Raw genomic sequence first — 25,247 nt, forward strand, 5'->3', positions numbered from 1 at the left:
CGATTGACTTATGATAATCATTACTGACAAAATTGACAAAATTGAACGGGTCCAAAGACGGTCTACAAGAATGGTGGAAGGTCTTAAGCATAAAATGTATCAGGAAAGACTTCATGAACTCAATCTGTATAGTCTGGAGGACAGAAGGAAAAGGGGGGACATGATCGAAACATTTAAATATGTTAAAGGGTTAAATAAGGTTCAGGAGGGAAGTGTTTTTAATAGGAAAGTATACACAAGAACAAGGGGACACAATCTGAAGTTAGTTGGGGGAAAGATCAAAAGCAACATGAGAAAATATTATTTTACTGAAAGAGTAGTAGATCCTTGGAACAAACTTCCAGCAGATGTGGTTGGTAAATCCACAGTAACTGAATTTAAACATGCCTGGGATAAACATATATCCATCCTAAGATAAAATACAGGAAATAGTATAAGGGCAGACTAGATGGACCATGAGGTCTTTTTCTGCCGTCAGTCTTCTATGTTTCTATGTTTCTATTACATTCACTGTTGTGAGTATTCCCTGTCAGCCTCAGGAAGTGTCAGGTTCAGAGGAGGATGAAGAGACAGATGCTTTAATGTACCCTGATTTAAGAGAGTTGTCGTAGAGCAGTGGAGATGAAGACGTAGGTGGAAAGGAGTTAGACGTTAGCATGGAAAGCAGTTCATCTGCAGACAGTGGGGGTGGGGGCTAGCTGACGGTCCCTGGATGGACCCGAGATTTAGGAGATTTGCAAAAAGAAGGGAGGAGATGTTTGGGGAAAAGGTTTGAATCTGCAATTTAGAACGGTGTAAAATCAACCAATGTGTCATATCCTGAAAGGTAGCGGAAACGAAGCTGCTTTCGTGCAAACTGCGTGTTGAAATATGGACGGCATTCCTCGTTTCCAAGAAGTATGCTTTTGATGTAATGATGATAAACTGTGCAAATTTAGATTTAACATGACTCAGAGATGAACCGCTGACATGGAGGCTCTCGTCTGCTCATTAGAAAGGATTTATAGCTTTGCAAACTCAGCCTGCGAGATTTGGAATGTGCCTTGGTATAGCAGCATTCTAACCGTGACGATCTTCCCAGTGTAAGAAGATAAATAAAAGATTTACTGGTTTGAAAATCAAAACCTTGAAAAGCCATGGCCTTGACTACATGCACTTTTGTGGGCAGGGTAATGTCTCTGCTTTTTAGTATGCTGTCTGTTCTGTCGGGCTCAGTGGTAGAATTCTCCCGAAAATTCACAGGTACAAATTTCAGACACACACACATTTGAAAATTCAAAACAATGTTCTTTATAATGAAAATTCACTTAAACCAAGCCCTCTTTTGGTATAGCAAAGAGCACTCGTCTCCAAACAAACTTGTAATTTGTACAACTCCCTTATCAGTTCTGTGATACTTAGCTTGCAGCTGTGAGGCAATTCACAGTCCTTCTTCTTTCACAAAGTGAAACACACTTTGCTCTGGTTTAGTTTCCAAACGGGGAAAAATCAGCACACAAAAGGTCAAAGTTAGCAAAGCAGTCACGAAACACAATGATCAGATAATCCTCCACAATGGCCAAACCCACAGGCTGTTCTTTATAGCAGCCTCACTAATCACCACAGCCCCACCCAACCACAGGTGGCCTCATTTTCTTTGATAATAATCTCTCAGTTGTTGTTGCCTATGCATCGCTCTCCACATGCGTGGCTGTATCATTAACTCATGTTCCGAATCCAAGGAGGAGCTAGATAATTGATCTCCTTCTGAGCTGTCTGCCACACTCTCCTCCTCCCTGTCACTCATGTCTTCCTGGTCAGAGGAGCCTTCATCAGCAGATTCCACTGGGGGCAAAACAGGCCTGCGGCATGTGGATGTCTCCCCCACATCCACAGTCCTTGGGGCAGGAGCTGGGCCAGAGCTAACCACAACACCCACCAACCAAGGTAGTTATTACTAACTAACTAACATACTTTTGTTTCTCTTTAAGGAAAGAACAACAGCCAGAATCATCTCCAAGGTCTGTATATTTTTACTAAATTCCATCCTTTTATGCCTTCCCACTTCCCTCTCTCTTTCTGTCTGTGTTCCCGTACTCTTTGCGACACACGTGTGATGCATCCCTAGCGACAAGGACCTGAGAGCCATTCAAAGAAATGTTGCAAATGTTCAAACCCGCTGACATTCCCGTGCTATGAAGCCATGTCCACAGGGTCTAGGACAATACACAGTGGCCCTGCCAACTCATGTCCACCAACTCGCAGCTGCCACATTCCTGCAGGACAACTCCACATGGCCAACTCGTCCCAGGAACAAGTACCCGTGGCTGGCCAAAGCCAGGTTGGCAGAGTGCAGAGCGCATTGGAGTGAGGAAATGGCAGCGGCTGGCGGCTTCCTGTTTTCAAATGCCGTACTGTTGTTGCCACCACTGTGCTGGGCTCAGAGCCTCCTCCAATCAGCAGTGGGGTGGGTGTGAAAATGGGAAGGCCCTATATGCTGCCACTCTGCCCACTGTCCCAGTAGTGTGTTCCTACTGGTACGGCCTGTAGTAGTAGTAGCCCCAGTAGTAGCCCACCAATTGCCCAATTCTGGTGCGATGGTTCCAGTCTGTCTTTGCCGGTCTGTATGCACCTCTTTTTTTATATGTTTCCGCGAGTTTTGGCTCTCTTAGCATGTGCAGAAGGAATAATTGTTCCTCTGCACATGGGCAGAAGCAAAATTGTGTTGGGGACTTGCACGCGAAACACCACGATGCGCAAGCAGCGCACCAGTAGAAAAAGGTAAGCAACCCATCCAGGCAAGGGTTACACTTACTCGCCCCAACCGGTACCACCCTCCAGGATCGTTGCGGGCAGGCGCATGTCCAATCGGCACATGTACACCTGTCGACATGAGATTTTGCTTCTGCGCATGTGCAGCAAGTGAAATCTCACGTGAGGATGCTCTTGTGTGCACGATTTTGCCAATTTTGGGTGATTTCTTTGCTTCAGCACAAAAGAACCCCGCTGAAAATCGGTAAAATCTCATGTGCAAGGATGTCCCTGTGTGAGATTTCGCTTGCTGTGCATGCCCAGAAGCAAAATCTTGTGCATGCACGGATCTTCATTCCCACCACCGGAACTCCGTCCTAGGTGTACCGGCTGCAATCCACTGCTGAACCCATCCCTGCACTGGCCCCAACCTGCTTTGCTCACCTACCCACTCACTTGCCCACCTGCCTGCCTCTCCCTCCAACCACCTTTAGTGGCAAGCTGTCCATGTTGAGTCGTCCCGCAGTGATTCGGCAGTGATGAGATGACAGAGGCGAGTTGGCGGTGGTGAACTGGCTATGGCGAGTTGTCCTATTCTGGTGTTCACATGCTTTGCATGGGCAACCAGTCACATTGGGTTTTTGATCCTCCTTTTCTGCCTTTCCCGTGACAATGTGACTTTTAGCAGGTGGGAGTTGTAGAGCCGTAGCCATCTAGGTTACCGCTGGAATCTGGCACTGTCCTATCAAAAATGGAAAAGAGCACGGAGAATCCATATTTTGCGGAAAAGCTGGCGTAACGGGTCTAAGTTTCCTAAATTGAGAACGTAAACCAGGTTTCCGAAATTGTGGTATTCCAGATGCGTTGGGCTGAGCCGTATCAGTCTTTAGCTCATAATCATGGCGTCTTAAGAACGATGGGAGTTGTAGCCCTGAACACCAGGCTGGGAAAGGCGATTCCAAAGCGGCAACGAAGCGGTGATCATTTCCCATAATCCTCTCTTCCCTCACCTGTATTTCAGCCTTTCTTTTGGTTCCCAAGCACAGTTGAAAGAAAGGATGTTCATGTACACACCAACATTTGTCACACATCCCTGCTTTTGAGCAAGAAAAAAAAAACCTTTCTTAAAAGCCAGAGGAGTTTTTCTCTGGCTGCATCAGTTCCTTGCAAACTTAGTTTGAAGCATGTAGTTCCCCTGACTATCTGCCTTCCGCAGTGGATGATGGTTTGTGGAGTGCTGAAGATCAGGCTGCAGGTTTGGTTCAAGCTAAAACCCAAAATACCGTTTCTGTGGGATGCAACTTGGCTGATAGAAGTAATCCTAGTTGCAGCAATGCTTTCGTGCGAACCCCGCGTCAGCGTGCAGCAGTTCAAATGTAGGGCAAACAAAATGGCGGACACTAGGTTCAAATGTAGGACAAATAAAATGGCGGACACTAGGTTCAAATGTAGGACAAACAAAATGGTGGACACTAGGTTCAAATGTAGGGCAAACAAAATGGCGGACACTAGGTTCAAATGTAGGGTAAACAAAATGGCGGACACTAGATTCAAATGTACGGCAAACAAAATGGCGGACACTAGGTTCAAATGTAGGGCAAACAAAATGGTGGACACTAGGTTCAAATGTAGGGCAAACAAAATGGCGGACACTAGGTTCAAATGTAGGGCAAACAAAATGGTGGACACTAGGTTCAAATGTAGGGCAAACAAAATGGCGGACACTAGGTCTCTAGCAAGGGTACGGTCTGGGCATTCACTCGGACAATGAGTGGAATATTTTTCAAACCTGGCAACTTTAAGAGGTGGGAACTTCAATTTCCAGTGTTCCCCAGGCAGCTGGCTGGAGAATGCTGGGAATTGAAGTCTCCACCTCTTAAAGTTGTTAAGGTAGATAATCATTAGATTGATCCATACTGTAATTGGATAAGTAGGGAGACAGGGAAAGAGAGAAGAGAAAGGGGGAAACAAAGAGAAAAAAAATCAGCTGATTTCACTCAACGTCCTTAGGATTTGATCACTTTTACACAAATATTTTTCACCAAGGTTAAAAAAAAAGATTTAGTTACATATCTTGGTGAAAGTTTACCAGTTTGTCTGAAATTCTTTCTCGTTTTTAAATTTATTGGTGAGGCTGAAGAAGGTGTCGGGACTTGCTGGAGGATTGGGTGGCCCCGAAACGTGCCTGTGTCGTCGGGTCAACTTCTGACCCCACAAGGTAGCGGAAGCTGGAACACCGCCACAATCTGCACTTCCTTTGGAGTGGGTTGTAAGCAAGGTGCAATGCAGCTGTCAAAGAGAACCAAGTGGGTGTGGCACACCGAGAACTGCTGCTTCTTTGCAACAGCCGAGGACAAAAGAGGCACCTCTTCCATCTTCGGCTGTTTGAATACCGTATTTTTGGGAGTATAAGATGCACTGAAGTATACGGCAAACCTTGCACAGTTCCATTTCCTGCTGAAGAGCATTCTCTCTAAACTTTTAGTCATGTGTACATGTATCTGGGCATTTCCTATTCAGCTCTTAGACAACTGTCTGGCTAAAATATACATTTAATAGATATGGAGGAATTATTTGATTATCAGAACAGTTAATCAGTGGAACTTGCCTCTGGAAGTTGTGAATACTCCAACAATGGAAGTTTTTAAACAGATGTTGGATAACCATCTGTCTGAAGTAGTGTAGGGTTTCCTGCCTAAGCAGGGGGTTGGACTAGAGTAGAATAGAATAGAATAGAATTTTTTATTGCCCAAGTGTGATTGGACACACAAGGAATTTGTCTTGGTGCATATGCTCTCAGCGTACATAAAAGAAAACATAGATTTGTCAAAAATCATGAGGTACGACACTTAATGATTGTCATAGGGGTCAAATAAGCAATGAAGAAACAATCAATATTAATAAAAATCTTAGGATACAAGCAACAAGTTACAGTCATACAGTCCTAAGTAGGCGAAAATGGGTGATAGGAATGATGAGAAAAAACTAGTAGAAATAGAAATACAGACTTATTTATTTTATTTATTTATTTATTACTTAGATTTGTATGCCGCCCCTCTCCGAAGACTCGGGGCGGCTCACAACATGTAAAAACAAATCATAAGCAATCAGACAAATTTAAAATATTTAAATATTTAAAAAACCCCATATGCTAACAGTCACACACACAGACATACCATGCATAAATTAAACGTGCCCAGGGGGAGATGTTTCAGTTCCCCCATGCCTGACGGCAAAGGTGGGTTTTAAGGAGTTTACGGAAGGCAGGAAGAGTAGGGGCAGTTCTAATCTCCGGGGGGAGTTGGTTCCAGAGGGCCGGGGCCGCCACAGAGAAGGCTCTTCCCCTGGGGCCCGCCAACCGACATTGTTTAGTTGACGGGACCCGGAGAAGGCCCACTCTGTGGGACCTAATCGGTCGCTGGGATTCGTGCGGCAGGAGGCGGTCTCGGAGATATTCTGGTCCGATGCCATGAAGGGCTTTAAAGGTCATAACCAACACTTTGAATTGTGACCGGAAATTGATCGGCAACCAATGCAGACTGCGGAGTGATGGTGAAACATGGGCATACCTAGGTAGGCCCATGACTGCTCTCGCAGCTGCATTTTGCACGATCTGAAGTTTCCGAACACTTTTCAAAGGTAGCCCCATGTAGAGAGCATTACAGTAGTCGAACCTCGAGGTGATGAGGGCATGAGTGACTGTGAGCAATGAGTCCCGGTCCAGATAGGGCCGCAACTGGTGCACCAGGCGAACCTGGGCAAACGCCCCCCTCTCCACAGCTGAAAGATGTTGTTCTAATGTGAGCTGTGGATCGAGGAGGACGCCCAAGTTGCGGACCCTCTCTGAGGGGGTCAATAATTCCCCCCCCCAGGGTGATGGACGGACAGATGGGATTGTCCTTGGGAGGCAGAACCCACAGCCACTCCGTCTTATCCGGGTTGAGCTTGAGTCTGTTGACACCCATCCAGGCCCCAACAGCCTCCAGGCACCGGCACATCACTTCCACCGCTTCGTTGACTGGGCATGGGGTGGAGATGTAAAGCTGGGTATCATCCGCATATTGATGATACCTCACCCCATGTCCTTGGATGATCTCGCCCAGCGGTTTCATGTAGATGTTGAATAGCAGGGGGGAGAGGACCGACCCCTGAGGCACCCCACAAGGGAGAAACCTAGGAGTCGACCTCTGGCCCCCCACTAACACCGACTGCGACCGGCCAGAGAGGTAGGAGGAGAACCACTGAAGGACAGTGCCTCCCACTCCCAACCCCTCCAGCCGGCGCAGAAGGATACCATGGTCGATGGTATCGAAAGCCGCTGAGAGGTCAAGGAGCACCAGGACAGAGGATAAACCCCTGTCCCGGGCCCGCCAGAGATCATCCATCAACGCGACCAAAGCGGTTTCCGTGCTGTAACCGGCCCTGAAACCCGACTGCTGGGGACCTAGATAATCGGCTTCTTCCAAGGACCGCTGGAGCTGGAGTGCCACCACCTTCTCGACAACCTTCCCCATAAAGGGAAGGTTGGAGACTGGACGATAGTTGTTAAGTACGGCTGGGTCCAGGGAGGGCTTCTTGAGGAGGGGGCGCACAAGCGCTTCTTTATAGAGTGATGGAAAAACTCCCCTCCCCAAGGAAGCGTTGGTAATCTCCTGGGCCCAGCTCCGTGTCACCTCCCTGCTGGCCAAAACCAACCAGGAGGGACACGGATCCAGTAAACAGGTGGCGGAACTCACAGCTCCAATGGCCTTGTCCACTTCATCAGGTGTCACCAGATCAAACTCTTCCCAGACAGGTGGACAAGTACGTGCCCCAGTCACCTCGACTGACTCGTTGTCAGTCGACTCTGTTTTACAATTGGAGTCGAGGTCGGCCCGAATCCGAGCGACTTTATCAGCGAAAAACGTGTTAAAGTCCTCGGCACTACTCTGCAAGGGCTCCCCAACTCCCCCCTGATTAAGAAGGGAGCGGGTCACCCTAAACAGAGCGGCCGGGCGGGATTCCGCTGATGCAATCAAGGCGGCATGGTACGCGCATCTTGCCGCCTTGAGCGCCACTTTGTAAGTCTTAATAAAAGCTCTTACAAGTGTTCGATCAGATTCAGACCTACTCTTCCTCCATCGCTTCTCTAGACGTCTCTTCTGGCGTTTCAACTCCCGGAGCTCCTCGTTGAACCATGGAGCTCTACGGGGTCTAGCGCCACGGAGAGGTCGCAAAGGCGCAATCCGGTCAAGAGCCTCTGCTGCAGCCTCGTTCCAGGCTTTCGCAAGAGACTCTGCCGAACTGTGGACAAGTGCCTCTGGAATAACCCCAAGCGCCGTCTGAAAGCCCTCTGGGTCCATCAGGCGTCTGGGGCGGAACATCTTAATTGGTTCCGCCTCCCTGCGGGGAAGGATTGGAGCCAGGAAGTCAAGCCGTAGTAGAAAATGGTCTGACCATGACAAAGGCACTGCTTCTAAGCCCCTTAGTCTCAGACCATTACTCAATTGCTCGGAAAGGAATACCATGTCGGGTGCGTGCCCCCCTTCATGAGTCGGACCCTGTACTACTTGAGTCAGGTCCATGGCTGTCATGGTGGCCATGAACTCCTGTGCCAGCCCAGAGGTTTCGCCGAGTGACGGCAGGTTGAAGTCCCCCAAGACAATAAGTCTTGGGAACTCCACCGCCAACCCGGCTACCTCCTCGAGTAGCACAGGCAGGGCTTTTGACACGCAGCTGGGAGGCAGGTACGTGAGAAATAAGCCCACCTGAACCCCTAAGTCCAACTTCATCAAGAGTGACTCGCAACCCGCAATTTCCGGAGCAATGAGTCCACGTAGGCAAAGGCTCTCCCTGGCTATAATAGCCACTCCTCCCCCCCTTCCCTGGGGTCGAGGTTGATGCCATATCTGAAACCCAGCTGGGCAGATTTCAGAGAGAGGAACACCTCCCTCTGGGCCCAGCCAGGTTTCAGTAATACATGCCAGGTCGGCCTCCTCATCCAGGATCAGATCCCGGATGAGGAGAGCTTTATTTACCACCGACCTGGCATTAAGCAGCAGCAACCTGAGCCCAGGGCCAGAGTTACACTCATCACCAGTACCCAAGATTGGGCTCACGGAGCCAGAACAAGGGATCGTTATTAAGCAAAATTAGTAAAATGTTTGACAGTGTTGAGGGAATTATTTGTTTAGCAGAGTGATGGCGTTCGGGAAAAAACTGTTCTTGTGTCTAGTTGTCTTGGTGTGCAGTGCTCTGTATCAATGTTTTGATGGTAGGAGTTGAAACATTTTATGTCCAGGATGTGAGGGGTCAGTCAATATTTTCACAGCCCTCTTTTGACTTGTGCAGCATACAGGTCCTCAATAGAAGACCTCCAACGTCCCTTCCAACTCTGTTGTTATTATTATTATTATTGATTTGTCTAGACCAGATATCTCCAAACTGGCCAACATTAAGACTTATGGACTTCCGAGTATTCCTCATCCAGCCATGCTGAGAGTTGAAATCCTCAAGTTAAAACATGGCTAAATCGTATGAAGAACGGTTGCAGGAACTGGGTATGTCTGGTTTAATGAAAAGAAGGACCAGGGGAGACATGATAGCAGTGTTCCCATATCTCAGGGGTTGCCACAAAGAAGAAGGAGTCATCCTATTCTCCAAAGCACCTGGGGGTAGAACAAGAAGCAATGGGTGGAAACTAAACAAGGAGAGAAGCAACTTAGAACAAAGGAGACATTTCCTGACACTTAGAACAATTAATCAGTGGAACAACTTGCCTCCAGAAGTTGTGAAAATGTTGGTGATGTAGGGTTTCCTGCCTATGCAAAAGGTTAGACTAGAAGACCTCCAAGATCCCTTCCAACCCTGTTATTATGATTAAGTCTTAAAGTTGCCAAGTTTCGAGACCCTTGTTCTAGACACACAATATTTGGATCTATTTTTTGGAATCTTCTGTTCAGAAAGTGAACAACCGATGAACTGAAGACCAACTGTTGGCAAAGCTCCAGCCCACAAAAGGAGTCCTTAAAAAACACGTGTGACAAAATTGATTATATTTTGGTTATTGTATTTGATGGTTGAGCATTTTAATATACTCATAAAGAGTGGCCAAATTAGATAGCTTGACTCATTGATCTGGTGTGCTTTAACATAAGCCAGTATCTTAAATTATTTGATGTTGAACTCTAGATTGATGCCTTCTAGAATCTATTAGGACAGATACGTGCAATAACCTGATGGTCTTTGGACCAAGCCAGATGCTATGTTAGAGATATGGAATTCTCTTTTTATTTCACTCCCAATATTCTTAGCCCACATGGCTTCATCTATTGCAGGCATGTGTCTAACCTTGGCAATTTTAAGACCTGTGGACTTCAACTCCCATAATTCCCCAGCCACCCATGGTACTTGGGCAAGTCTGGGAGTTAAATCCACAGGTCTTAAAATCTTCAAGGTTGGACACACGCCTGCAATAGATGAAGCCATGTGGGCTAAGAATATTCGGAGAAAAGTGCATTGTATCCAGAAGTATCATAGAAACATAGAAGATTGACGGCAGAAAAAGACCTCATGGTCCATCTAGTCTGCCCTTATACTATTTTCTGTATTTTATCTTAGGATGGATATATGTTTATCCCAGGCATGTTTAAATTCAGTTACTGTGGATTTACCAACCACGTATCATGTCGGGAAGGGATAATATAATACAGTGATCCCTCGATTAGCGCGGGGGTTACGTTCCAAGACCTCCCGCGCTAATCGATTTCCGCGTTATAGTGGTGCGGAAGTAAAAACACCATCTGCGCATGCGCGCCATTTTTTTCATGGCCGCACATGCGCAGATGGTGGAGTTTGCGTGTGGGCGGCGGGGAAGACCAAGGGAAGGTTCCTTCGGCCGCCCAACAGCTGATCTGCTCCGCAGCGCGAAAGCAGCGAGGAGCCAAAGATGGGGTTTCCCCGTTGCCCAGGCAAAGGGGAAACCCCATCTTCGGCTCCTCGCTGCTGCCGCGCTGCGGAGCGGATCAGGTGTTGGGCGGCTGAAGGAACCTTCCCTGGGTCTTCCCGCCGCCCAGGCAAAGGGGAAACCCCAAGATCGCTTGCCGCTTGCCGTATTGCAGCTTGGAGCCTTGCTTCGCCTCCTTCGCTGCAATACGGCAAGCGGCAAGCGGCAAGCGATCTTGGGGTTTCCCCTTTGCCTGGGCGGCGCTGGGGCCATGCGGAGCCGCTCATCTAGGGGGGCGTGGACCGGCAAGGTGCCCTCCGCTCTCTCTCTTTCTCTCCCTGTTATCGGTGTGGTATAAGAGAGAGAAAGAGAGAGAAAGGAGGGCGACTTGCCAGTCCACGCCCCCCCTGGATGAACAGCCTCGCATGGCCCCAGCGCCGGGCTCCGCTGTTGCCTCCGCCCCCATTCGGCTCTGCAGCTGAGAGGCAGTAGCTACGTTCACTCCTTTGTCCTCCCCAGCACCTAGTGTCCGGCCCCACGCCACCTCCAGCTCCCGGTAACACACCCGACCTCTACTTGCAGGAGGGGGGGAGAGAGAAGGGAGGAAGAGAGTGTGAGAGAGGAAGAAAGAGAGAGAGAGAGAAATGATAGAAAAAAGGGGAGAAAAAAAGAGAAATGAGAAAATGATTGAAGCAGAGAATGACAGGAAAGAAAGAGAAAGAGACAGAGAAGTGACTCTTGGTGATGACGTATGACGTCATCGGGTGGGAAAAACCGTGGTATAGCAAAAAAACCGTGGAGTATTTTTTAATTAATATTTTTTGAAAAACCGTGTTGTAGCGTTTCGCACTAATCGAGACCGTGCTAATCGAGGGATCACTGTATTTCTATTTTAAAACATTATTTAATGTGAATGCATTTTAGTTAAGCTATTAATTTGGTAATTACCAGTTTGGGGGCAATATCATCCTTTGATATCTATTTCTAGGGTCCTGGGGGTGTTTTCATGTAACTAATCTTTATTATTATTATTATTATTATTATTATTATTATTATTATTATTATTATTATTTAGATTTGTATGCCGCCCCTCTCCGCAGACTTGGGGCGGCAAAAAGGAGGCAAAAATATTTTTTTTAAATACCAAAACCTAAAGCATAGATCAGTTTATGAAGAATTGCCAAGTAGGTTACTACTAGTTGAAGGGCTACCAAAATTCTTACTGCCACACTGTGGATGTGGCTTTTGCAGGACACCCTGCATTTTCTTTCAACATCTTTCAGTGCAAATTGGGTGCTCTGGGGTGGAGCTCCATTTTCACAACCCCACTGCGTTTCCCCCCCATCTGGGCAGTAGCCCACCCCTGGTTACTACTAACACTCCTAATAAATTTCTCTATTATGACCCGTTATTATGTTATTCATATCGTAAGAACAATTCCTAATAGGCATCTCAAAATTAAGTCTCCGGAGAGGGGCGGCGTACAAATCTAATACATCATCATCATCATCATCGTCATCATCATTATTATTATTATTATTATTATTATTATTAAATTATTAATTGTTAAGACATAAGGGCTTGCCTTTGGAAAAACCACATTTGCATGTTTTAATTTAATGCATTTAATTTTGATCTAATATGATTTAATTTTGATTTGATTTAATTTGATTTTAATAATTTATTTCATTTTTGGATTGAAGTAATGAAGATCAAAGAAGTCAGCTTTACTTGGTTACTTAAGAAGTTAGCCTTACTTGGGGTTTTGGTTCAACATTTGAGGGGCTGCCAAAGAGAAAAGAGGGTCACACCAGTATCGGGTTCCTACTAGAAAGGGGGCGATGCTGCACTGGTAGCCAAAATGGACCTGTGCGCACAGCTCTGGGTGACCAACAGGTAGGCATGCGCATCGGAGCAAGAAGCAAAATCTCGCAAGAGGACAAGTGTGTGCGAGAGATTGTGTTAATCTTTTGCATTCACACATGCACGGAAGCAAAATTTTTTGCCAAAATCTCACGTGACTGTGTGTCTTATCGCAAGATTTACTTCCTGTGCATTTGCAGGAAGCAAAATCTCGCGAGAGGACAGGCGCACAAGAGAGATTTCTATAATTTTTGGTGATTTTTTGCATCCGCAGAAGCAAAAAAACCCACCAAAATCTTGCGTGCCCATGTGGCTTTTCGCAAGATTTGCTTCCTGCGCATGTGCAGAAGACAAATCTTGCTCTGATGCGCATATCCGCCAGTCACCCAGAGCTGCGTGCCCATCCGCACCGTTAGTAGCGGTAAGTTGGAAACCCCACGGTCCACCTGGGGTCCACCTATTCCCCAAAGCCCCTGAAGGCAGAAGAAGCAGCAATGGATGGAAACTAATCCAGGAGAGAAACAACCTAGAACGGAGGGGAAAATTTCCTGAACGCCTTCCCTCTAGTTCTATCATTGGAGGTTTTAAAGAAGACATTGGACAACTGTTTGTCTTGAAATGATATAGGGGTCTCCGGCCTGAGAAGTGGGGGTTGGACTAGAAGACCTCAAAGGTCCCTTCCAACTCTGTCATTTTGTTATGATGTTAAACCACGTTCTACAACGTGTCGGGTTGTGTAGGAGCCACCTGGTCTAACTTTTCTACTCTCCCCTCATTTCCAGTCAAGCCACTGGGTGCAGAAAATCTGTTTGTGGATGCTGCTCAAGAACCTCTAGGTACCACGGCAATTGCTTTGCACTGAACCGATCCAAAGCTGCACGCTCATTCTCTCTCTCTCTCTCTCTCTCTCTTTTTCTTTCCCTGCTACCTTCTGTTCTGCCCATTCATCTGCTTTCATAGAGGTGAGCTGTGCTAAGCCAAGGGCATCTGTTTGGCAGCCTCTTTCTTCTTTTTCTTCCCGGCAGGCGGATAAAAGGCAGGGTCTGCAAAGGAGGATGGACGGTTGGCTGCGGGGATGGTGGCTTAGCCAAAGGTTTTCCAGAGCATGAGAAAAGGAAAGGGGAAAAAAAAGAGATTTAAATGCGTCAGGACCACGGGTGTTAATTAGCAAGCAAAGCAAAGCAAAAAGCAAAGCAAATAACAAAGCAAAGCAAAAAGCAAAGCAAAGCAAACAGCAAAGCAAACAGCAAAGCAAAAAGCAAAGCCAAAAGCAAAGCAAAAAGCAAAGCAAAAAGCAAAGCAAAAAAAGCAAAAATTAAAAAGCAAAAAAAGCAAAAAGCAAAAAAAGCGAAAAAAGCAAAAAAAGCAAAAAAAGCAAAAAAAGCAAAAAAAGCAAAAAAAAGCAAAAAAAGCGAAAAGCAAAAATACTGCACCCTAATCTCCCGCATTATACAGGTAGTCCTCAAGTTACGATCAACACTGGGTCCAAAATTTCTCTGCTTAAGGGAGGCACTTGATAAGTGAGATTCCCCCTATTTGACAGCCCGCATTGCCACGGTTGTTAAGTGAATTACTGTTAACCTAATCTTGCGTAGCTTCTGCTTCGGTAATCTTACACTACTAACCAGAGCTTACAAAACTTTTGCCAGACCAATCATTGAATACAGCTCATCTGTCTGGAACCCACATAAACACTTTAGAAAACGGCCAGAGATATTTTACTAGAAGAGCCCTCTACTTTTCCACTCGCAACAGAATACCCTACGCAACCAGACTTACAATCCTAGGTTTAGAAAGCTTAGAACTATGTCGCCTTAAACACGACCTAAGCATAGCCCATAAAATCATCTGCTACAATGTCCTTCCTGTCAACGACTACTTCAGCTTCAGCCACAACAATACAGGAGCACACAACAGATACAAACTTAAAGTAAATTGCTCCAAACTCGGCTGCAGGAAATACGAATTTAGTAATCGAGTAGTTGATGCATGGAACTCACTACCAGACTCTGTAGTATCATCACCTAACCCCCAAAATTTTACCCTTTGACTCTCCACTGTTGACCTCTCCCGATTCCTAAGAGGTCAGTAAGGGGCGTGCATAATTGCACTAGCGTGCCTTCCGTCCCCTGTCCTAATGTCTCTCACTAGTATCATGTATATAAACATTGTTATATCTTTGTATACCACCAATACGTACTTGACAAAATAAATAAATAAAAATAAAATAACTGCAGTTGTTCAGCTCGTAACATGGTCATTAAGTAAATCTGACTTTGCTTGTTTAGAAGGTCACATGACTTCAGGACACTGCAGCCATCATAAATATCAGTCATTTGCCAAGTGACTGAATTTGGATCACATGACCGTGGGTATTAATTATCAATGGTCAATGGTCAATGGTCAATGGTCAATCATTAATCATTAATCATTAATCATTAATCAGATTTGTATGCTGCCCTTCTCCGAAAACTTGGGGCGGCTCACAGAATGCTTCTTGCATTGGTCGTAAGTGTGAAAACTGGTCATCGGTCACTTTTCTCAGGGCCATTGGAACTTCAGATGGTCACTAAATGAACTTATAATTCCAAGACCGTCTGCATTAAAGGGAAAGTTTGTTCTTTAATGCCTTTGCAAGTTCCTCGATTTATAACCATTGGTTTAGTGACCATTCAAAGACACAACAGCAGTGGGGGAAAAAAGGGACCGATGACCAATTCTTGCACTTGTGAATTGTGGCAGAAACCTGAGGTTGCGTGACCAAAATTTGGACCCTTGGCGATGTCACCATTCCGGTGTCATGTGATCATAATTTGCAAACTTCCCACCCAGCTAGTGAAGGGCGACAAATTTTTTTGCTTCCACACTGTGGGCATGGCTTATTTTGTGGGTGTGGCTTGCCGACCATATGACCAGGTGGGAGTGGCTTGATGATCATGTGATCGTGGGGTGGCTTAAAGGCCATGTGACTGGCTTAAAGGTGGCCAACTTGGCTTAAAGGTGGCCACTCACGTCAAGGGTTAGGGTTAGGGTGCCTGGCCTTTCCTCGCCTCAAAGTGGTACATTTTCCCCATCTATTTACTATTACTGAACATTCAAAACATACTTTATTTTATTTATTTATTTATTTATTTATTTATTTATTTTGTCCAATACACAATGAGGGTTTTAGTGGGTATATATCTATATACACATAGTAAAATACATGATGAAGGTTATAGATGAGATACTCATAGTAAAATATATCTAAGAAATAATAGAAAAGAAGATATAGGAATAGAACATATCAATGAAGGAATAGAAGAAGAGATATAGGAATAGAAGAAAGGTATAGGAGATATAAGAGAGCAATAGGACAGGGGACGGAAGGCACTCTAGTGCACTTGTACTTGCCCCTTACTGACCTCTTAGGAATCTGGATAGGTCAACCGTAGATAATCTAAGGCTAAAGTGTTGGGGGTTTGGGGATGACACTATGGAGTCCGGTAATGACTTCCACGCTTCGACAATACTATTTAATTCTATGTATATATACCATATGTGTACATACGTATTACACACAGGCACACAAAAATATACATTATCTACTATATAAACTGTATGTGTATGTACACATACACATACATGCACACACAGCTTTTCTAAAATTATACACGTTCAACCTCATTTAGTACAATAAGAAAAACATACCCAGAGCCCAGAACGGAAAAAAAGAAAAAAAAAATCAAAATTTTTCTACCGGTTCTGCGTACTTGAAATTTTTCTACCGGTTCTGCATACCTGACCATACCTGTAGGAGCCCATCACTGCACCCAACTTCCAACAAGCGAAATCTTTGGAAGGATGCAGGATTTGCTTAACAACCAAATGAATCGCTTAACAACTGCACTGATTCTCCTAAGAACTGTGGCAAAATATATAATCAGAGGCAGCTCACTTTAACCTCTGCCCTGCTTAGCAACCGATAATTGCAATCCTAATTGGAATGGCAACTTGAGGACTACCTGTAGACAATCCCTGCTTTAGAAGATAATAAATGGAGGGCTTCCAGTATTGGGTTGCTATTGGTAAAGGACATCACACCAGTAGCAAAAGTTGAGTTGCGCACACAGCTTCGCTTCTGCATGTGCATGTGAGATTTTGCTTCTGGGCATGCGCAGAAGCAAAACCTTGTTAGGGGATGTGCATGTGCGGAGAGGGGCGGCATACAAATCTAATTAATAAATAATAAATAAATAAATAAATTTCAGCGATTTTTTTTTGCTTCTGCGCATGCATGGAAGCACAAAGACCGCTGAAATCTCTCTCTTTTCTCACGTGTCCCGTCACAAGATTTTGCTTCCTGCGCATGCCCAGAAGCAAAATGTCGCTGGGACGCGCATGCAAGCACCTAGGACAAGTGAAGCTGTGGCGCAGCACACCAGTAGGAGCAATAGCGGAAATCCGCCCCTGAGGGTTCCCTCCCAGGGATCTTATAGCATACAGCGGTCCCCAACCTTTCGGGAGTAGGGGAAGGGGAACCAGGACCACATGACGGGTGGGCTGAGGTGGGCCTGCGAAAGCTTAGCTTCACTCATGCTTCTCTTCACCAAAATCTTTTGCAAAGGGACTGAAGGCCCGAAGCAGTGTAAGTTCGCATCCCCAAAGCCGTTAGTCCATTTGCAAAAGCTTTGGGCATAGAGGAGGGAAACCTTTCGGGGTGCGGTCTCATGCGCCTTCAGACTCACTGAGGCTGCCCTGTTGTGGCCTGTTGGCTGCCGGCCCCTCCAGCCAACCTAATTGTTGTGGTTAGCTCTGGCCCAGCTCCTGCCCCAAGGACTGTGGATGTGGGGGAGACATCCACATGCTGCAGGCCTGTTTTGCCCCCGGTGGAATCTTCTGATGAAGGCTCCCCTGACCAAGAAGACATGAGAGACAGGGAGGAGGAGAGTGTGGCAGACAGCTCAGAAGGAGATCAATTATCTAGCTCCTCCTTGGATTCAGAACACTAATCAGGAGGAGGAGGAGGTGTGGTAATAGTCAAGGCCAGCAAAAAGGCAACCAGAGATCTCTAAGGGGAAGAGGGAATGGAGCTGAAAGAGAGAGAGAGAGAGAGAGAGAGAGAGGTGGAGCTTGGGCCATCCCTCGGCCCTCAGGTGAAGAGCCAACAGCTCCCAAGTTTGGAGGTGGCTGATGAGGAAGAGGAGGGACAGCTGGGTCCTGTGCCTGATGCACAGAAGGCAGAGGAGAGGAGAGTGGTGGAAATCCGTGTGCCAATCTTTGGGACGGAAGTACCACACTGGAGGCAGCTTTGGTGGTAAGTGAAGCTGAGCGGGATATCCTTTTCCTGCTCAATGCTCCCAATCAGTGATGACCTGCTACCAGGACTGTAAGATGCTACATTCCACTGGCGATTTCTGGTATTTGCACAAAGCATCCTGGAAATCACTACTGGGACATAACACGTTTCCGTTCCGATAGCAGGCCATCCCTGATTGGGAGCATTGATCCCTGATCGGGAGCATTAAGGCCTCGATGTGGGCACGTGTGCGTGTGCACAAGATTTGGCTTCTGTGCATGCGCAGCAAGTGAAATCTTGTGTGAAGATGCTCCTGCAAGCGAGATTTCTGTGATATTCGCTGAAGTTAAAATATTGGCGAAAATCACTGTGTGTGCGTGTCCTTTTGTGAGATTTTGCTTGCTGTGCATGAGCAGAAGCCAAATCTTGCACCAATGGGTGCGCGTGCCCTCTATACATGCATGCCAGCTGTATGGGTGCCACCATACATGAACGCTCCCATGATGGCCTTGGTGGGCTCACTGGTAGCGCTGAAGACGACAGACCTCCGCTGCTCCCAATGCTTCTGTTTTGGAGCATTGGGAGCAGGTGATTTGGTGGCGTGGCGGTAGGAGTGGGACCAGGAACCGGGCAATGTGAGCGACAGGCTAGTTCACACACCCATGCATGCAGTTGCACTTCTGTAAGAGAGAAGATAAGCCTTTGGGGCGCCGTTCGTGCTAGTGTAGCTGTGTGTGTGTCCCATCTACTGCTCGAATAGCACATTTCTGAATAGTCCATGATCCAGTAGTGGAAAGCAGCCCATGGATTGGGCATCCCTTTATTAGCACTTCTATTTATTGGGTATTGATTATTAATTTGCAGAGTTTGTAGTACAGTAGTACCTCTAGATACGAGCTGCTCCACATGCGAGTATTCCAAGTTACGAGCCACGACGGGAGCGAAATTTCTGTTCGACACCCGAGCTCAAATTCAGGATACGAGCCGAGCTTCCACTAGGTGGTGCAAGAATCCTTGCTTCTGGTTATCTCAGCAGGGAAAAACAAAGGCTAAAGGCATTCGTTCGAGATACAAGTTGATCGACATACAAGCTTGGTTCTGGAACGAATTAAACTCGTATCTAGAGGTACTCCTATATTTACTTTGCAGCGGCAAGGAGGAGAAACACTTGGCTGGCAACCCCCTTTGTTTAGCAGTAAATAATCACTCCTTGTATGAGATGAAAAGGTCAATCTTTTACTTACAATTTAGTTGATTCCTTTCAATATCATGCATTACAAGATGCAGGTAGTAAGGCTTAAATTACAGACTGTTGCAAAATCTCTCATGCGCCTCCCCTCACAAGATTTTGCTTCCTGTGTATGCGCAGAAGAGATGCGAAACTGTGTACACAGTGCACCAGTAGCGGCGGCGACAGCAACCGCCGCCTCATCAGGTAGGATAAGCGACTTGCGGTGGGACGCAATTTGGGGACTATTTATAGTCACGGCAGAGAGTTGTGGGGCACAAAATGTTCACTTCTTCTGGGGGTGGGGGGCGTAACAGAAAATAATTGAGAAGTGCTGAGTTAGGGAAACCCCAGGAAGGACATTAGCGTTCAAACCAGCCAGGTCAGCTTTGTGAACAACCTTAGACTGCCCTCCAAGGTTTGGGCTGGCTGGGGATTATGGGAGATGTAGGAGAATGGAAGGTTTGGAAAATATGTCCTGGGTAACGCAGTTCTCTCTATATTATAGATCCGTGATGGCGAACCTATGGCAGGGGTACCACAGGTGGCACGTGGAGCTATATCTGAGGTCACACAAGGTGTTGCCCTATGTCAGCTCCAGCACACATGTTTGTACTGGCCGGTTGATTTTTGGCCTTCCGGAGGGCGGGGGAGGCTGTTTTTGCCTTCTGCAGGCTTCAGGAGAGCCTCTTGAAGCCTAGGGGTGGTGGAAAATGGCACAACGGGCCTATCAAAAGTTCAGAAACCAATTTCCAGTAGGCCCATTGGGCCTGTTTTTCACCACCCATAGGCTCCAGGGGTTTCAGCGAGGTCTGTGTACATGCGTGTGAGGAAGCGAGTGTGGTGGTGGTTGTGTAAGCATGCACGGGGGGAAGGCATCGTATTAGAGGTGTGGGTACATGCATACACACTATTGTGGACATGCACACCCTTTTGGCACCCGAGCAAAAAAAGGTTCGCCATCACTGTTGTAGATTTTTCTATAAGAACATAAGAAGAGCCCTGCTGAATCAGGCCAAGGGCCATGGAGTCCAGCATTCTGTGTGATACAGTGGCCCACCGATTGTCCATGGGGATCTTGAGCAGAAAGAGAAGGCAAAACTCTCCCTTTCCCTTGACCCCCAACAAATTGTACTCAAGGGAATCCTGCCTGCCCCAGCCAACATAGAGGAAGCACATGGACATCCATTTCAATAACCACCGATACACTTGGCCTCCATGAATCTGTCCAATCCTGCCTTGAAGCTACCAAGGCTGACAGCTTTCACAACCTCTTCGGGAAGAAGAAATATTTCCCTTTATCTGTCCTCGCTTTCTTACCTATGAGCTTTAGGGAGTGTCCCCTCATCCTAGTATTGTGTGATAGAAAAAAGAATTTTTTTCTATCTACCTTTTCTATCCCATGCATGATTTTATACACTTCGATCAAGTCACCTCTTCAACACCGTGTTTCAAGGCTGGAAAGACCAAGGTGTTGCAACCTGGTTTCATAAGGGAGGTGCGCCATCTGTGTGTATCTATATAATTTGTTTGTAACTAAGAAGCGAAGTAGATACTGCATAGGTAGGAACGGAAACCAGCATTTAGAATAGGTGAAAAGTACGATTGGCTAGCGTTTGTAAAGATTAAGGTATCTTGTGAAGCTCTTCCAATGGATCAAGCATTATTTGAATCAAGGAAGAGGAAAACCTGCATGTCTGAATGTCCGGTGAATATCCCCATCTCATCGTCATTAGATAAGTACAAATACATTACTGACAGTTAGAGCAATTGGTCAGTGGAACAGCTTGCCTCCAGAAATTGTGAATGCTCCAACGCTGGAAGTTTTTAAGAAGATGTTGAAGTAGTGTAGGGTTTCCTGCCCAAGCAGGGAGTTGGACTAGAAGACCTCCAAGGTCCCTTCCCACTCTGTTGTTGTGGTTGTTATTATTATTATTATATTATGGGGTGAGGAAGCCAGTAAGAAAGAGAACTTGTCGTATGTTTCTCCATTGTATACGGTTGTAATAACCCCCGGAAGGTACTATATGGCCAGGTAGCATAGTACTGTACAGGTACAGTAGTCCTCGACTTACGACAATTCATTTAGCGACTGTTTGAAGTTACAACATCACTGAAAAAAATCACTTGTGACTGTTTTTCACCCTGATCACATGATCAAAATTCAGACGCTTAGCAACTGACTTATACCTATGATGGTTGCAATGTCCTGGGAGTCACGCGATTCCCTCTTGTGAACCTCTGACTGTTGTGAGTGATCCTTGTCAGCATCAGGAAATGTCGGATTTTGAGGACGATGAGCCGGATTTCTTAGTTTATCCTGGGTTAAGGAGGTTATCAGATGAAAGGGAAGCTGGGAGTGAAGTTGACAGTGATTTACGAGTGCTTCAGGGAGCTGATGTTACAATGGAAAGTGAGTCCATGTCAGATAGTGATCAAGAGGTATTAGAAAATGAATGGTTAGATCCGAGATATACAAGAAAAATAATAATAAGAGGTTCAAGGTAACAGGTATTAATCCACATTTTAGTAGCTCTGTGTATTGAAGAAGCCATTTCCAGGATTTAGCCGGAAACGAAGGCGTGGTCTGACAACTGCGCTGAAGAAGAATGATGGAGATTTTAGTGGCATTCTTGAAAGAAACCCGAAAAGATTTGTGAGAGGCTGTTTAAAATGAGTCAGAAACAGCCTCGCTGATTTGTCTGCTATTGCCCGGTAAGCTTCTGCCTAAAGTAGTGATTTATAGTCTGTTATCTCCAACCTATTCAGAAGGAATGTTAATGACGCCATAAAGCTATTAGCTTCCCTTGCCAAGAGAGAGAATTCCCCAGCTGTGCTGTTTGCATTTTGCCTGGCAAGATTTCCATGTATATGAACTACCGTGAAGAAAAATAAAAGTGACTGTTTTGAAGAATGAATCTTTTGGAGAATTTGTGGGAAATGTAGCCATGCCTAGAACACTGACAAGGAAAGTCAACGGGAAAGCCAGATTCACGAAACAATGCTGTTACTAACACACTGCAATGGTTCGCTTAACAACTGCGGCATGTAAGGTTGTAAAATGGGTCCAAACTCACTTAACAACATAAACTTTGGGCTCAATGATGGTCGTAAGTCGAAAACTATCTGTATTTTGAGAATTAGGTGATGAGCAGAATGATGGGACGAAGCAAGAAACTGTCCTTGTGTCTCAAAGATGCTTTTCAACACACAACTGGACTTTCTTAGTTTTTTTCTTAGGTTTTTTTTCCTTCGAGTCTGTGAAATGTTTCCTTCTTCGAGTCTGTGGACTCTTCGAGTTTGGAAGGGAAAAAAAACACCTAAGAAAGTCCATTTGACTTTTGAAAAGCATCTTTGGGACAACCATGACCTGGATGACCGAGAACCTCTATAAACATTGGTGTTTGGGTTCAGGGTGGATTCCAAGTTACCTCGATACCGGTTTACTTCCTACCCTACGCGTGGGCACGCCGCATGGGTGTGTGTGTGCTTTCTAAAATTTTAAAAATGATGATGCATGTGCAGTGCTGAGAACTCAGCTTCTACACATGCACAGAAGAAAAAAAAATCATTTTTTAAAAAAATTCTGACTTATCCAAATTTTTTTCTTAATTTCATTAAAAAAAAAAAATGGCAGTGCCCAAAGACGGGCACTGACCTGGTTTGGTTGCTACTGGTTCGGGCAAACTAGCTCGAACTGGGAGGAACCCACCCCTGGTCTAGTTGCCTTGGCACGCAATGCTCTATAGCACAGTCCCGAGAGAAGGACTTGAAACGGTTTATGTCCAGGATGTGAGGGGTCCATAATTATTTTCTCAGCCCTCCTTGTCAGCTTTTTCACAGCAGCTGGGTTCTAGAATGGAAGATAGACAAGAAATGACTCTTGACAAGTGTATCTTGGAGAGTTAAAATCAGGAATCAGGGGGTGGGACCAGGTTTCGACTGTTGGGCCATTCCCTTTGCACGGAGCTGCTTGGACCCAACGCTTCGTATCTGAATTTTCCCGCCCGTCGTTCCATCTGCACTCTACATATTCCATATCTGACCAGATCACCTTCTGTTTCTCCCATTCATTCATCCTTTCTTTCTTTCCTTCTTTCTTTCCTTAATGGGTGGCCCCGCTCCCCCGCCCCCATCTCCATTCATCGACCACGGAAAACTTTCCCGAAACGCCTTTTCAAGTCAGCGATGACCCAAAGCCATATCTCGCCACGGCCCCTGCTTCTACTGCGGCTGCTTTTGAAAAAGACTGTTGAATTTTTGAATGGCTAAAAGGGAGACGCCCCCTCCCCTGTCCCCCCCCATGGTGGTTTTGAGAAGTGACTCCCCCCTCCCTGCTTGTCTCTCCCCTTTTTCTCCTGTCTTGTTTTGATTTGTCTCCGTGTCCAGTCAGAAGGTCAGCTTGAAAGAGCGTGTCTTCTCCAGTCCCCGAGGTGCCACCACAAAAACTAAAAGTTCTCCTCAGGGATCCAGCGTCCGAAGATCCCCCAGCGGGGACCAGAGCGTGGAAGATAGCCCAAGTAAAGTCCCCAAGAGCTGGAGTTTTGGAGACCAAACTCGGGCCCGGCCGGCTTTCCGTATCAAAGGAGCAGCGTCCCGTCAGAATTCGGAAGGTGAGGCCGAAAAGTGCTCCAGGCAAGACTTGATCTGTGTTTGTCTTTTATTTATTTATTTATTTATTTATTTATTTATTTATTTATTTATTTATTTATTTATTTATTTATTTATTTATTTATTTATTTATTTATTTATTTATTTATTTATTTATTTATTTATTTATTTATTTATTTATTTATTTATTTATTTATTTATTTATTTATTTATTTATTTATTTATTTATTTATTTATTTATTTATTTATTCATTTGTCCAATGCACAAATACATAGGAAGAAAAATAGACATGTAGTAATATATATAAGGGTAAAAGTGAACTTAGAGGAGAGGATATATGAAAGGAAGAGAATATATATGATAAGTGAGAGAAAGGAAAGACAATTGGACATGGGACGAAAGGCACACCAGTGCACTTATGTACGCCCCTTACTGGCCTCTTAGGAACCTGGAGAGGTCAATCGTGGAGAGTCTAAGGGAGAAATGTTGGGGGTTAGGGGTTGACACAACTGAGTCCAATAATGAGTTCCACGCTTCGATAACTTGATTGTTGAAATCATATTTTTTTACAGTCAAGTTTGGAGCGGTTCGTATTAAGTTTGAATCTGTTGCGTGCTCTTGTGTTGTTGCGGTTGAAGCTGAAGTAGTCTTGAGAGGTTTTGGTGGGAGAAAGGCGACCGAAGCAAATTTCAGATTAGTCCTCCACTTACAATCACAATTGGGTTGAAAATTTCCATTGCTAAGCAAGATACAGGTAGTCCTCAATTTATATCAGTCCGTTTAGTGACCACTTGAAGTTACAACCTGTACTGGGTTAGATTTAGATTTATTAGTTTTGTATGCCGCCCCTCTCTCTCTACTGGTACGACTAACTGTGCACAGTTCTGTGTCTCCTGCATGCGGTCTTGCATCCGACCAAGATGTTGCTTCTGAGCATGCACGGAAGTGAACAACTCACCGAAATCTCGCTCACACAAATGTCCCTTCGTGAGATTTTGCTTCCTGCACATGCTCAGAAACAACATCTCAGTCGGATGCACACTGTTCTGTCGGGCCCTCTGGTAGACTCCTCCCAAAAATTCACAGGTACAAATTTCAGACAGACACACGTTTGAAAATTCAAAACTATGTTCTTTATAATGAAAATTCACTTAAACTAAGCCCTCTTTTGGTATAGCAAAGAGCACTCATCTCCAAACAAACTGGTAATTTGTACAAGTCCCTTATCAGTTCTGAGATACTTAGCTTGCAGCTGTGAGGCAATTCACAGTCCTTCTTCTTTCACAAAGTGAAACACACTTTGCTCTGGTTTAGTTTCAAAGCGGGGAAAAAGCAACACACAAAAGGTCAAAGTCAGTAAAGCAGTCACGAAACACAACGATCAGATAATCCTCCACAATGGCCAAACCCACAGGCTGCTCTTTATAGCAGCCTCACTAATGACCACAGCCCCACCCAACCACAGGTGGCCTCATTTTCTTTGATAATACTCTCTCAGTTGTTGTTGCCTATGCATCGCTCTCCGCATGCGTGGCTGTATCATTAACTCTTGTTCTGAATCCAAGGAGGAGCTAGATAATTGATCTCCTTCTGAGCTGTCTGCCCCACTCTC

General features: G+C 45.6%; 1 protein-coding gene across 1 annotated transcript in view; it reads left to right on the plus strand.

The window, feature by feature from the left end:
• KCNQ2 (potassium voltage-gated channel subfamily Q member 2) overlaps positions 1-25,247 on the plus strand; it is an 86,334-nt gene that overhangs the window by 40,866 nt on the left and 20,221 nt on the right. The window contains exons 11-13 of the mRNA XM_070744235.1: positions 1,971-2,000; positions 13,300-13,353; positions 23,413-23,636. Of these exons, the coding sequence (XP_070600336.1) occupies positions 1,971-2,000; positions 13,300-13,353; positions 23,413-23,636 (308 nt within the window). The remainder of the gene's footprint in view (positions 1-1,970; positions 2,001-13,299; positions 13,354-23,412; positions 23,637-25,247) is intronic.

Source organism: Erythrolamprus reginae, chromosome 3 (assembly GCF_031021105.1).
Source record: "Erythrolamprus reginae isolate rEryReg1 chromosome 3, rEryReg1.hap1, whole genome shotgun sequence".
In the NCBI taxonomy this organism is placed as follows: Eukaryota; Metazoa; Chordata; class Lepidosauria; order Squamata; family Dipsadidae; genus Erythrolamprus; species Erythrolamprus reginae.